This window comes from Pelodiscus sinensis, unplaced genomic scaffold (assembly GCF_049634645.1).
Source record: "Pelodiscus sinensis isolate JC-2024 unplaced genomic scaffold, ASM4963464v1 ctg155, whole genome shotgun sequence".
NCBI classification, from domain to species: Eukaryota; Metazoa; Chordata; order Testudines; family Trionychidae; genus Pelodiscus; species Pelodiscus sinensis.
In genome coordinates, this window is record NW_027465812.1 from 73,017 (window position 1) to 87,960 (window position 14,944).

Consider the following 14,944-nt stretch of genomic DNA (forward strand, 5'->3'; position numbering starts at 1 on the left):
GATGGGGAGGCTGTAGAGTTGAACAAGGAGGGGGGGGGGCTCAGTGTAGCTGGGGCAGGTGCAGACGTCACTGACCTTGGGGGTCAACAAAGCCCCCACAGCCCGCGTGCGACCCGGGTACCCCGCCCCCTCAGCCCCTCCCCATCGCTGCCCCCCACAGCCCGCGTGCGACCCGGGTACCCCGCCCCCTCAGCCCCTCCCCCTCGCTGCCCCCCACAGCCCGCGTGCGACCCGGGTACCCCGCCCCCTCAGCCCCTCCCCCTCGCTGCCCCCCACAGCCCGCGCGCGACCCGGGTACCCCGCCCCCTCAGCCCCTCCCCCTCGCTGCCCCCCACAGCCCGCGTGCGACCCGGGTACCCCGCCCCCTCAGCCCCTCCCCCTCGCTGCCCCCCACAGCCCGCGTGCGACCCGGGTACCCCGCCCCCTCAGCCCCTCCCCCTCGCTGCCCCCCACAGCCCGCGTGCGACCCGGGTACCCCGCCCCCTCAGCCCCTCCCCCTCGCTGCTCCCCACAGCCCGCGTGCGACCCGGGTACCCCGCCCCCTCAGCCCCTCCCCCTCGCTGCCCCCCACAGCCCGCGTGCGACCCGGGTACCCCGCCCCCTCAGCCCCTCCCCCTCGCTGCCCCCCACAGCCCGCGTGCGACCCGGGTACCCCGCCCCCTCAGCCCCTCCCCCTCGCTGCTCCCCACAGCCCGCGCGCGACCCGGGTACCCCGCCCCCTCAGCCCCTCCCCCTCGCTATCCCCCACAGCCCGCGCGCGACCCGGGTACCCCGCCCCCCTCAGCCCCTCCCCCTCGCTGCCCCCCACAGCCCGCGCGCGACCCGGGTACCCCGCCCCCCTCAGCCCCGCCCCCTCGCTGCCCCCCACAGCCCGCGCGCGACCCGGGTACCCCGCCCCCTCAGCCCCTCCCCCTCGCTGCCCCCCACAGCCCGCGCGCGACCCGGGTACCCCGCCCCCTCAGCCCCTCCCCCTCGCTGCCCCCCACAGCCCGCGCGCGACCCGGGTACCCCGCCCCCTCAGCCCCTCCCCCTCGTTACCTCCCACAGCCCGCGCGCGACCCGGGTACCCCGCCCCCTCAGCCCCTCCCCCTCGTTACCCCCCACAGCCCGCGCGCGACCCGGGTACCCCGCCCCCTCAGCCCCTCCCCCTCGCTGCCCCCCACAGCCCCGCCCCCGCGCTGGCCCGGATAGCGCGTGCCCGCCGCCCCCCACGTGGCCCAGGCGGCCCCGCCCCCGGCGCCGGGCGGGATTGGCGGGCGGGCGGTGACGCGGCGTGACGCGCGCGCGGACACGTCGCCGCCGCCATGCGCCTGTCGCTGCTGCTGCCGCTGCTGCGGCCCGCGGCGCCCGTGGCCGTGGGGGTGTCGCTGGGGCTGACGCTGAGTCTGCTGAGCGCGGGCTGGGGCCAGGCGCCCTGCGCGCCGCGCGCCGCGCCTCGCCCCGCCCCCCGCCAGCCGCCGCGCGCCGGCCCCGCCCCCCGCCAACCGCCGCCAACCGCCGCCGCCTGGGAGCCGCGCGTGCTGCCCGCCCGGCCCGCCCCGCCCGCGCGCGCCGCCAGCAAGGCCGTCAGGTGCGGGGGGGCTGGGGGAGATGGAGGGGCTGGGGGAGAGGGGGAGGCTGTGGGGGCTGGGGGAGATGGGGGGGGCTGGGGGAGAGGGGGAGGCGGGGGGGGCTGGGGGAGAGGGGGAGGCTGGAGGAGGCTGGGGGGGGCTGGAGGGGGCTGGGGGAGGCTGGGGGAGATGGGGAGGCTGGAGGAGGCTGGGGGGGCTGGAGGAGGCTGGAGGAGGCTGGGGGAGATGGGGAGGCTGGAGGAGGCTGGGGGAGATGGGGGGGCTGGAGGAGGCTGGAGGAGGCTGGGGGAGAGGGGGGGGCTGTGTTTATGAAGTCACAAGTAGGGCCTAGGGGCCAGCCCTGCTCACCATTCCTGTCATGGACACAGCCCCACCCGTCTGATGTCCCCACAGCTCCTGTGCGCCCTCCCCCTCTGCAGTGCCACCGGGGCTGGCGCACCAGCCTCCCCATGTATGAGCCAGGCCTGGGCTGCTGACTCTGCAATGGCCCTTGCTGCATGCCGGGGTGCTCTGTGACCAGGCTCGCCATGCTGGGCCAGCCAGCACATAGGGGCAGGAGGTATTGGACACAGCACAGGATGCTGCCATGAATTCATACAGGTGCCTCATGAGTAGGGAATGTAACCCATAAGCGTGGGCAGAGATGGGGGTAGCTGGTCATCACTTGCCCCTCTCTTCCACACCCCTGGATCTCTACAAGTTTCCTCACAGGAGTCTCCTGCCTGAATCCAGCCCTGCTCAGTCGCCCTGCAGCAGCTCATCCCTGATTTGGGGGAAAGCCCAGAAATCCAGAGCCATGCCATGAGGTCTGTGGGGCCCAGGGGCAGGTCTGTGCCTGTCTCTCTGGGGGTGGGTTACCTAGGATGTGGGAAAAGGCTCCCTCAAGTACGCTTTCTGTCCTCCCAGGACGCGGTACATCAGTACGGAGCTGGGCATCCGACAGCGGCTCTTCGTGGGCGTGCTCACCTCCAAGAGTACGCTGAACACGCTGGCTGTGGCTGTGAACCGCACGCTGGGGCACCGGCTGGAACGGCTGGTATACTTCACGGGCACGCGGGGCCGCAAGGTGCCGCATGGCATGACAGTGGTGACACACGGCGACGAGCGGCCCATCTGGAACATGTACCAGACCATCAAGTACGTGCTGGACCACTATGTGAGCGACTTCGACTGGTTCTACCTGGTGCAGGATGACACCTACACCGAGGCCCACCGTGTCAGTCGCCTGGTCTCCCACCTCAGCATTGACACTCTTCTCTATCTGGGCCGGCCTGAAGAGTTCATTGGGGGCGACACTGAGGGGCGGTACTGCTACGGCGGCTTCGGCTACTTGCTCTCCCGCAGCCTGCTGCTGCGCCTGCAGCCCCACCTGGAGAACTGCCGCAATGACATCCTGAGCGCCCGGCCCGACGAGTGGCTGGGGCGCTGCATCATCGACTACACAGCCATCAACTGCGTGGAGGAGCACGAGGTGAGGGCACCTTCATGCTGGTCCCTGTCGCCACATGGAGCTGCCAAGGTTGACAGAGAGGGGCACCTCCCTGCCGGTCCTAGTATGAGCTGCTTCAGGTGGGACAGCTCTGCTGAGGCTGGCAGGAAAGTTCGGCTCCTAGGTGGGCAGTCATTGGGCTCAGCGCACTGTCCCTCCCATGAGCACTAGCTCTGTGTTCCCATTGGCCAGAACAGAGGCAGTGCTTGCAGGTGTGCTGCGGAGCCTCATTTCCCCCTCCCTCACAAAAGCCCAACCTGCTGCCAGCCACATCTGGGGTGGGGTGCAGCCCGATGCCCCAGGACAGGCAGGCTCCAGGAAGTCTGCCTTAGTGCTGCTGACCAGGAGCTGCCCTGATAAGCCCAAGATCCAACCTCCAGGTCCCATCCTGAGGCCCTCCATATCTGGAGCCACCTCTGGCATCCCAAGCCCCTCATCCCTGGTCCCACCCCAAAGCTCATACCCCCAGTCCAGAGCCTGTCCTCCTGCCTCTCAGCTCAGAGCTCATTCTTCCTCCTGCACCTCAAACCTGGAGCTCCATTTTGATCCCAAACCCTTCATCCATGGGTCTACCCCAGAGCCCTCACCCCCTCCTACCTCCCCCAACCCTGTGCCTCAATCCGCAGCCCCCTCCTGTATTCAAATTCCTTGGCCCTACCCTGCAGCCTGGAGTCCCTCCAACACCCCAAACTTCCCATGCCCAGACCCACTCCAGAGCCTTCACTTCCTCCTGCATCCAACTACTTGTCCCAGCCTGGAGCCCCCATTTAGAGCCAGAGCCCCATTTTGAGACGTCATCCAATTTCTGGGTCCCACTATTGCCACGCAGTGTCCATGTATGGAATGACTTTTATGTGATTCATCACTTCCATATTGGTGCACATAGTGATAGTCATTCCATACATGAACATAATAAATTGAAGAGAATGCTGGCCCTCACCCTCCACGCTTACCCCCTCTGCCCAGTCAAACCCCTTCCTGCTACCGTCAGTCCTCACCTCCCAGACTGGCAACCTCTGCCCCATCAGTCTGCTTCCGTCTGCTCCCCACCCCACTTCCCTAGCGATTGGAGTGTGAATTGTGGCAGCCATTACCCCTGTCTTTCTGGTTCAGGGCCTGCGGTACCAGTACTTTGAGCTGGGGAAGAATACAGCCCCAGAGCGAGAGAGTGACCCCCGTTTCCAAAGCGCATTCACTGCCCATCCTGTGCTGGACCCTGTCCAGATGTACAGGCTGCACAAGCACTTTGCCCAGGTGGAGTTGGAGAAGACCTACCAGGAGATCCAGCAGCTCCAGGTGAGCCCAGGCACTGGGGGTGAAGGGCGGTGGTGGGCCCAGGGCTCTGAGTCAGATGGGCAGGGAGCAGCATGGCCACAGCTGGCGCTGCCTTGTCCCAGGTAGGTGTCTCCTTCAATTTCAGTCTGCTTTACCTGTCTGCCAGAGCATAGAATTCAGCCTCGTGCTGGTGACTGACTCTGGCAGGGATGGTTCTGCTGCAGGGGTGGGTCTGCTGGGGTGGCAGAACTTGCTCTCTCCCACAGTTACTCTGGTAGATTTAGGCTGGCCTGATGATAGAGCCCAGTTTTGCACAGTTGCCCAGCTCAAGTGTACCTGCTACTGGCTGCCTTCCTCCTGCAGGGTTTCATCGTTGTATTCCTTTTAAAGGCAGAAAGGACCATGTCACCACTGTGGTGGAGGGTATGCTCTGCCCTCTTGCATAACACAGGCCGGGAATTTCCTGGGAACAGTCCCTGGCTGAACTATAGCAGGTGGTCTAGGACAGCGGTTCCCAACTACCAGCCTTTTGGCTTGCTGTTGGGCCGCAGTGGCTGTTGGAGCTGAAGCCGGCTGTTCCTGGTAGCTCAGCTATGGCAGCCGTGGTGGCTCAGGCAGCAGCAGGAGGTGCTTCCCTCCACCCTCTGTGCTTGGGGAGGGAGGGGGTACAAAGAAGGAGGGAGGCGTGTGCGCCACCAATGGTCGCTCCCTCTGCCCATGTGGCTGCTTTTGCCAGCAGCAGCAGGAGGAGGCGGAGCAGGAGGCCCCTCCCCAGGGTGCCGCGGTGTCGCCCCTCACCCTGCTCCAGCCACACAGCCATTTTGCCAGTGGCAGTGCTAGGGCTCAGGTAGTGGCAGGAGGTGGAAGATCAGGAGGCACCTTCCTCCCTCCTTCCCCCCCCAACCCTGGGTAATGCCAGCCAGGGTTTTGTCCTCTTCCCCCCCGCGCCCCATGGGGGTGCAAGGTGCACTTAGGGAGGGAGGGGGCACGAAGGAGGGCTGCTCCCCCTGCTTGTGGCAGTAACAGCCATGCTCCTTAGAGTGGGCAGCTGTGTTTTAGGTAGTGCGGGGGTGGGATGGGGGCAAGGGGTGATGGGTGAGGATGTGGTGGGGGGTCACGTGGTAAGAGGGTATTGTCATGGGAGTAGGGATGGGGTTAAAGGGTGTTAGACACTGGGGAGCAAGGGGCTAGGCAGACGGGTAAACATTTTATTTGCATAGTCATTATTTGCATAATGATATGCAAAGACACTGTTAACAGTCTGTCAGATGTTTGTGAATGGGTTTGCCAGTCTATGGCATAAAAAAGGTTGGGAACCACTGTTCTAAGAAATGTCTTGTCTCGATTTTTAAAAACTTCCAGTGGTAGGGTATTTTCCATGACCCTTTTTGTAAACTCTTCCAGTGGCTAATTACTGTCACTTAAACCTGTGCACCTAATTTCTAGGGTGAATTTGTCTAGCTTCAGCTTCCAGCCATTGGATCAAGTTAGATCTTCCTCTGAGAGATTGGAGAGCTTTCTGCCATCAAATTTCTAGAGTCCTGTGTGGATACAAAATTTACATCCGCATCTGCAAAAGTGAGCCGCGGATAGCCGCATCGATCTCTGCAGATACGGATACCCATGGATATCTGAGGGTTTGCAGGGCTCTATGCATTTCTGTTCCCTGCGTAGCTACTTGTAGATTTGATCAAGTCACTCTTTATTTTTCTCTTTGGTAAGTTAAATGGATGCAGCTCCTTTAGTCAGTCACTGAAAGACGTGTCTTTCAGTCTTTGAATCGTTCTTGTGGCTCTTCTCTGAACCTTCTCCTAGTTTATCAACACCCTTGAATTGTGAACATCAGACTTGGGCAGAGGATTCCAGCAGCTGCCCCACTGCCAAATACGGAGGTAATATATAGCCTGTCTGCTGCTTCATAGTCTAAGGATGGCAGTAGCCCTTTTGTCTAGTGCATCTCACAGAGAGAGTGTCATCTGCCATGACCTTGTACTTCCCAGGAGAGACTCCCACCTCCTGTCAGTATGGTGTGTTCTTTGTTCTCAGATGTATGGCTTTGCATCTGGCCATATACAACTCATTGTTTGTTTGCACCCATCTTACCAAGCAATCCAGGTCAAGGTCATTCTGTATTGATGACTTGTCTCTCTCTTATATTTTCTCCCCAGTCTCTGTCATCTGCAAACTTTGCCAGTGATTTGGTTTTTTCCAAGCCATTGATAAAGGTGCTAAATAGCATAGAGGCATAAATTGTTCCTCGCAAGACCCCATTAGAAACAGGTCAACTCCATGCATTTTGAACCCTATTAGCCAGTCTAATTCATTTAATGTGTGGCTATGGAGGTTGGGATTTTTGTACCTTTCTAGATTTAGTTCAGTGTCAAGTCAGATGCTTTACATAACTGTATAGATGTAATATATTTATTTACCTTTATCAACCAAACGTGCAATTCCTCAAAAAGTTCAAGTTAGTCTGATGAGATCTATTTTCCATTTACTCATATTGATTGGCATTAATTATATTGCCTTTCTTTAATTCTTTACTAACAGAGCCCTTTTACTGTCAGCTGTTCTGTTATTTTTCCCAATTTTGGTGTCAGACTGACAGGTCTGTAATTATGCAGGTTATCCTGTTTCCCCTTTTCGAGTATTGACACATTAGCTTTCCACTAGTGCTCTGGAAATTCTCCAGGGGTCTAAGACTCATTGGAAAATTAGCATTGATGGTCTGGAGTCCTTGTGCCAGCTTGTCTAAAACTCTTGAAGGCAAGCTATGCAGACCTGCTGATTTTAAAAATGCCTGACTAGAATAGCTGCTGTTTAATGGCCTCCAGAATTACTGTTGGAATGGAAAGTGTTTGATCATCATGTGACATGATGTCACCATCTGGCTTTTTCCCAACTCCAGAACAGAAACACTTCTGTCTTTCCTGCGTTATTGTTGACCATTCCATCATTTGTATCTAGAAGTGCTCCAATAGCATGGGCAGGGTTCATTTGGCTCTTAATATACTTTAAAACTCCTCCTTTATATTATCTGTACCTCTGCTGGGTGGGTGCCACCTAGGGATGTAAGTGACTATCTGATAAGCATAAGCTTATAAGTAGTGACTCTAGTAGCTTCCTGCCCCTTGCTGCTTCTATCAGCAGTAGCAAGGTGAGGAGTAGGAGCCAGGGCTGGGGTAGCAGGCTTAAGAGCTGGTCTTCCACCCCTCACCTCTGCCGCCCCCCCCCCCCCCCCCCGCCTGCATGGGGGACAGTGGAGGCAGAGGCATAATGGGGTACTGGGCGCCATGCGTCTGTTTTTCAAATATATTAAGAGCTGACATTTAAAAGGCTGAAGCACAGTGGAGGTGGGGGGACCAGGCGTGAGCTAGGAATCAGCTGATTAAATAAAAACCCTCATCGCTCCACAGAATCATTGCATCCTGAATGAAATGGATTAAAAAGTGATGAACAGATCTCCAGACGTAATTATAAGTGGGAAATTGTCACTCACAAGGTGAGGGGAGGAGGTATCTGTCTATTGCACGGGTGGGACACCTAAGTCCTGGGGACAGGATGCGGTCCCTGGGTTGCCTGGTTCTGGCCCCCGAGGCGCAGGGTTCCCCCCCCTCATTGGGGAGCTCATGCTGGTGCCCCAGCTTCCCCCCATTCATCTGTGGGGCTGATGCACACAAAATCTACTAACCCAAGCCCCCCTGTGCCCTGGTGTGCAAGGGGAATGTGAAGAGTGTTTTTCTTCTTCTCAGTCGGGGGGGCCACATTGGCGAGAGTTTTAGGGGTTTTTTTTGTTTCTCGCTTTTGTGTGGCCCCTGACTGATTTTTTTGTGGGTCAGTGGCCCCTGAACCTAAAAAGGTTTCCCTCCCCTGGTCTATTGAGATCCTGGAGGGATCTCTCTTGACCTAGTGCTGTTCAGTGTTTTATCAGTGATGTAGCATGCAAATAAAATCATTGCTGGCAAAATCTGCAGATGACACAAATGGGTTGTGTCAGTGCTTTTTTTGTAAGAAAAAAGGTGCCGGTACCATGGGGTGAAGTTGTTGAGCAACAAACACGCCACACTGGGAGCTGAAAAAAATCCCTGTGTTGGGGGCTGAAATGTGGTCGCAGCCCCTTTCAGAGCCAAAATGCCGCGCTGGGAGCAGGGGGAAAAAAACCCGCTGCGCGTCCCGAGCAGGCTTCTGTCAGGAAAACAGGTGCCAGTACGCATGGGGAAAATGCCATTCCTTTTCTGTGTGCTGGGAAAATGTGACAGTACGCCATTCTGGGCTGTACCGTCACAAAAAAAGCACTGGCTTGTGTTGTAAATAATGATGGGGGACTGGACTGTGGTGCAGACTGTCCTGGATCACTTGGTAAGGTCAATTCACACAAACAACATGTTTTAACATAGCCTAATGCAAGGTCATACACCTAGGAGAGAGAATATAAGTCACGCTTATGAGATGGGAGGCTGTATCCTGGAAGTCAGCCACGTTGAAAAGGATTTGGGGGTCACAGTAGATAACCGATTGTATGTGAGCTTCCAGTGCAATTCTGTAGCTAATGGGGAAGCCAGATCTTCACCAGTATAAGCAGGGGGATACCAAGGGGAAGCAGGGAGGTGGTATTCCCTCTGTGCACGGTGCTAGACAGGCCAGTACTGAATGCGGTGCCCAGTTTTTTTGTCAGCACTGCAAACAGTGTTGGAAAACCAGGCTCAGAAGAGAGCTACAGAAAGGGCTAGATATTTCAAAAGCTGCCTGGCAGTGAGGCATGAAGGCAGTTCAGTGTGTTCAGTTTGTCCAAGAGACGGTGCCGAAGTGACTTGGGCGCATGCACGTTGCACATACTGGTGCAGGTAGATGTCTCCTAGCAGAGTGCTCTAAGCCAGCAGGTGAGGCAGAGAGACTGTGTGGCTGGAGCGGAACTGAGACAAGTTCAAAGTAGAAATGGAGCACAAATGTTTAAGGGGGCAGGGAATTAACCACTGCAGCAGGTCACCCAGGGACCAGTTCTGAAAGCTCTGCTCCAGCTCAGCCAGGAGTGGGACCTGGAGGCAGGAGTTGCTAGGGAGGGTCTGTGGCCTGGACTAGGCAGGATTCATAGAATCATAGAGCTGGAAGAGACCTTAGGAGGTCATCAAGTCCAGCCCCCTGCCCTAGGCAGGACCAGTCCCAACTAAATCAACCCGGCCAGGGCTTTGTCAAGCTGAGACTTAAACACCTCTAGGGATGGAGACTCCACCCCCGTCCCTAGGGAATCCCTCCCAGTGCTTCCCTTCCCTCCTCGTGAAATAGTTTTTCCTAATATCCAACCTAGACCTCGCCCACTGTATCTTGAGCCCATTGCTCTTTGTTTTGCCATCCGTCACTACTGTGCAGCCTGGGAGAGTGGCCTGGTCTCTTCTGGCTTCAGTCTGTGAATCTGTTGATGATGTATGATAGTAGCACCCACAGGCCCTGCTCGGGATCAGGCTCTGTCCTGCTGGGTTGACATGGCCAGAACCAGTCCCTGCCTGAAGGGCTTAGCCTGAAGACTAAGCAGAGAGGTGGAGGCAGGCGTGGTGCCTGGGATAGCTGGGAGCTGGAGGGGTGATCTGCCAACCAGCTGTTTTTCACATGTAGAGTTTGTGGGGAGAGCTGGCTGAGTAGTCCTACTCATTTTGTGGGTTGGTGCTGCCCTCAGCCGAGGGAATGCTGTCATTGCATAGCCACCAGGCTGTACTTAGAGCAGTGTTTCTCAACCTTTATCAACCTTTTTTTATAAAGTACCCCTTTTTTTTTTAAAGTGCCCCCAGTACCTACAGTTTTCAGACATGCACGGTTTTTTCTACCATTGCAACACATTTGTTTAAACAACTTAATTGTAGCCAGGTGGGTGGTGAAATTTTGGGTGTAAAAAGTACAAAAATAATAAAGCGCTGTAAAACTTAAAACAAAAACTCAGTTTTCTCCCGTTTCAGTTGTGTTGACTCCCCGTCCCCTCCCCTGACTTCTCTCAAGTACCCTAAGAGTACTCGTACCACTGGTTGAGAAACACTGACCTAGAGCAGTGGTTTTCAAACTTGTTTTTTCTCATGACCCACTTGAAGAAAATTGTTGATGTCCACGTCCCAACATAATGTGACTGGAGTGTGGGCTCCGGGATGGGGCTGAGGGTGAGCTTTGTGCAGTCTGTGGTGCCAGGATGGGCAGGAAGCCTGCCCTAGCACCCCCACTGGTCGGTCACCTGATCACCCTGCAGCAATGGGACCTAGTGCCTAACATTCCAGGGCCTAGTACTGAGTCACAACCCCCAGTTTAAAAACCACTTCCTAGAGCAGAGGCTCTCAACAGTCTCCCCCTCTGGTGGCTTGTCTGGCATACCCCAAGTTTCACCTCACTTAAAAATACTTGCTTACAAAATCAGACATTATAAAAATACACAAGTGTTGCAGCACGCTATTCCTGGAAAATGGCCGACTTTCTCATTTTTAACACATAATACCCTAGAATAATTGATTGGAATGTACTGTGCTTACAGCTCAGTGTACAATATGTAAAGTAGTAAAAACACGTCCTTGTATGAAATTTCATTTTTTATTGAAAAAACTTTAAACAACAAATAGTCTGGTAGCACCATGGATTAAGAAAACGTGGATGGGATCATGCACTTTCGTGGGCGCAACCCACTCCCTTTCATCTGAGACAGTGGGCTGTGCCCACAAAAGCTCATGATCCCATCTGCATGTTTTGTTCATCTCGAGGGTGCTGCTAGACTATTCGTTTACGTTTTTTGCGTTACACACTAACTTGACTGCCCCACTGAAGCTTTTGAATTTTCTATTGACTTTGCTTGTGCTTTTAATGGAGCCTATTGCAGAACTCTGCAAACATCTAGATGAGATAATGTACGCCAGGGTACATGTTCTCCTGGCTGAGATCCACCCCTGCCCTAGAGCAAGAGAATGGGGAGGTCATAGTTTTTATTGAACCCACTTCTGGTGATAGACACTTAGAAGCCACACAGAGGTCCCCTAGAAACTCTGGAATTAGACATGAAATGAGGTGATTGGGAGTGGGAGGAATCCTGGAAAATGAGGGTTGGAGGAGATGTCAGGAGGGCATCTATCTCCTGCTTTATGCAGGTTCTAGGCAAAGCCATGGAGGGTCAGTGTGGGGAGCTGCAGGATGTCTTGTGTCTGCTGAAATCCTCTTCTTCCTGCAGCTGGAGATCCAGAACACCAGCAGCCTGTCTGCAGACGGAGACCACGGAGCCACGTGGCCCATTGGCATCACGCCCCCATTCCAGCCCAAGACACGCTTTGAGGTGCTGCGCTGGGACTACTTCACAGAGGAACAATTGTACTCCTGTGTGGATGGCTCCCCGAAGTGTGAACTGCACGGTGTGGACATGGCAGATGTGGCTGACGTGGTGGCCACGGCCATGGAGGAGCTGAACCGCAAGTACCAGCCAGTGCTGCACATCCGCAAGCAGCAGCTGGTGAACGGGTACCGGCGCTTTGACCCCACACGGGGCATGGAGTACACGCTGGACCTTCAGGTGGAGGTGGTGACGCAGAAGGGGCACAGCCGCTCGGTCATCAAGCGCGTGCACCTGGTACGGCCCCTCAGTGAGGTGGAGATCATTCCCATGCCCTATGTGACTGAGGCCAGCCGCATCAATGTCATCCTGCCACTGACAGCACATGACCGGGACCATGCTAGCCACTTCCTAGAAGTGTACGCAGCGGCCGCCTTTGAGAGCAGAGAGAACGCTGTACTCACCTTCCTCTTTATCTACGACCCCTTCGAGGCCCAGCAGGTGGTGCAGAATGACATCTTTGCCCCGGTCAAGGCCAGGATTGCTGAGTACGAGCGCAAGTATGCTGAGGTGAAGATCCCCTGGATCAGCGTCAAGACAGATGCGCCCTCCCAGATTAAGGTCATGGACATCATCTCCAAGAAGCACCCTGTGGACACACTTTTCTTTGTGGCTGGTGTGGACACTGAGGTCACCACTGACTTCCTGAACCGCTGCCGCATGAACACCATCAACAGCTGGCAAGTCTTCTTCCCCATCCATTTTCAGGGCTACAACCCAGCCATTGCCTACCACAACCAGGCACTGCCCGCTGCCCTGGACCTGCTGCGGGATGCCGGGCGCTTTGACCGAGACGTCTTCCACGAGGCCTGCTTCTACAATGCTGACTACATGGCAGCACGCACCCGCATGGCGGTCGACGCGCAGGAGAACGAGGACATCTTGGAGACCTTGGACATCTATGACATGTTCGTCAAGTACTCCAGCCTGCATGTCTTCCGGGCCATGGAGCCTGCCCTGCTGCAGCGCTATCGGCAGCACGCCTGCAACCCGCGCCTCAGTGAGGAGATGTACCACCGCTGCATGCAGAGCAGCCTGGAGGGGCTGGGTTCCCGCTCTCAGCTGGCCATGGTGCTCTTTGAGCAGGAGCAGGGCAACAGCACCTGAACTACAGGAGGGGCCAGTTTAGCCAGGCTCCCTACGACCTGCCCCCCTACGACCTGCCCCCTACGACCTGCCGTATCTGCCCTGCTGGCTCCTGTTCTCCCCCCCCTTGGTGCAGTGGTCACTCTGCTGGGCTGGGGTGTGGAGGGGGGGACTGTCCTGTCAGGGGTCCTGTGATCTCTTGGGGCAGGAAGGGGTCTCACTTGTGACTTGGTTAGAGGATGGGGCTGGAAGTCAGGCCGCCTGGTTCTGATCCCAGCTCTACTCTGGATCCTGCCCGGTCTCAATGTCTCCCTTACCCTGTGTTCATGGGGCAGTGATTCTGAGCAGCTCCTGGCAGGGGAGTTCTTGTGGGCTGGCCCCGAGGCAGGTCCAGGATTTGCTCCAATAACTCTGCTTCCGTGAAATGGCCCCAGTAATCTTGGTGCCTGGTAGAGGGGCCTGGAGTCTGCAGGGAGGATAGAGCCCCTCTCTCCTCCATTTGTCATGTGGGCCATGCAGGGGCTGCCTCCTCCCAGTGCAGCATGGACCCTCTGCGCCTGTGTGTGGGGGATGCCTAGCCCTGCCCCGCAGCTTCTGTGTGCTGGTGACAGGTACTGATGTGGGTGGACAGGCCTGGCCATGCAGCTCCATCCCACAGCGAGGTGCAGCACCCCCATCTCTTGCCTTCTGCCCCATGAACTCTGCTGGTTCCAGTGGTCAGAGGCTCCCATGGCTGGCAGGGTGGGGAGCTCTGGCCCTCCAGTAATCACCTAACTTTGCTCCCCAGGTGCTGGTCACCTGGAATTTGGAGGCTCTGAGAGCCTCCTGTTTGGTACAATGTGGGGTGTTCTGCCCCATACCCATGGTGTCCCTGGAATGTTGCTGGGCAAGAAGGATTAGAGCTGCAGGCTCTATTCGGCCTGATCCAGGGCTCTGTGTCCCAGGGAGCACAGGGTGCTGGCTCCTGGCTTGTGTTCTTGCAAGCACAGCAGTGGCTCTGGGCAGCTGCTTTAAGTGCTGTTGTAGAACTGGGAGAGAGTGGGGGATTGAGGGTTTCTCTGGTACGTATGGAGAATAAGGCATTTAACTTCAGTACGGTGCATCTCTGACAACAACCCGCTGGCCTGAACACTTATAGGACTCAGGCCCCAGGACGTGGGGGTGCAGGGGCAGCAGGAGTCCTTCTATGCATTGACTGTGCTGCTCCCCATGGGAACCATGACCCAGGCCGTTTTGGCCTCTGCAGTATTTTATATGTCTTGAGGTTGCAGCCCTTGGACGAGAGCCTCCCATGGGAGGTTTGAGCTGTCTCTGCTGCTAGCCCAGCAGGCCTCACTCAGCTGCTCCTGCTGGTGCAGTCACCTGCTACTCATGGGGCTACCTGAGGGGGTGGGGGATCTAGCCCCCATTGACCACAATCTGAGCCCCGCACAGGAACACGTCTGCTTGGAATCAGGCCCTTCTCTGAGCTGGCCTCCGTGGAATTGTGCTCTCTGCACTGAGCTGCCGATGCAAGACTGTTCCCGGGGAGTGGCAGTGCTGCTGGCCCTGCTAGAAAGAGTGGAACAGTTTGGGTGCACTCTGAGCCTCCCAAGGAGAAAACGACTGGAGTCAGATTCGACTCCAGGTTTATATTTAATGGCGGGGCTGGGTGATTGTGTTTACACTGCAATAAAATGGAGAGGAGAACTAGTCTGGCTACAAATTCTTCACTGCAGAGTGGGAATGTGGGGCAGCAAAGGAGGGGATAGAGGGACTTGTCTCAGAGTGGGGGAGGGGTGGGAGCAGAGCGAGGAGGGTCCCAAAGCAAGGCTGTCCCTTCTTTATGGTGCAGCTGGGGGCGACGGACTGCAGCATGCCCCCGTGTGTTGCCCTGGGCAGAGCTGAGGCACAACTGTTTTGCTCTGCCCAATGGGGAGCTGTGGGTGCACAGGGGTACAGCTCCCCCTTCCCCTGAGGCATGACTGTGGGGAGCCACTCCTACTCCCAGCGCCTTTCTGCTGGAATGGCTACTCCTGGTGCTGGGACAGTGTCAGCTCCCAGCAGGTGGCCTGGTGTTGGGTTGTGCCCCGTGGCCTGTTCTCTGCCCTATCTAGTACTAAGCTCTCTCCATAGATCATCACCTTGTAGTGATGGAGAGGCTTGCATGTTCCAGTGACCCTTGAGAGTGATGCT

At 56.9% G+C, this 14,944-nt stretch overlaps 1 protein-coding gene across 2 annotated transcripts; it reads left to right on the top strand.

The window, feature by feature from the left end:
- Positions 1-1,273: 1,273 nt before the first annotated feature.
- Positions 1,274-14,461, top strand: CHPF (chondroitin polymerizing factor). Of its 2 annotated transcripts, none has more exons than XM_075914484.1 (4): positions 1,274-1,570; positions 2,478-3,042; positions 4,174-4,356; positions 11,528-14,461. In XM_075914484.1, exons 1-4 carry the CDS (start codon positions 1,305-1,307, stop codon positions 12,788-12,790), a joined length of 2,277 nt encoding a protein of 758 aa, XP_075770599.1. In that variant the 5' UTR covers positions 1,274-1,304; the 3' UTR covers positions 12,791-14,461. The 2 variants fall into 2 exon arrangements, with proteins under 2 accessions (XP_075770599.1, XP_075770600.1); XM_075914485.1 differs by lacking the exon at positions 1,274-1,570 and adding an exon at positions 1,861-2,377.
- The last annotated feature ends 483 nt before the right edge of the window (positions 14,462-14,944 follow it).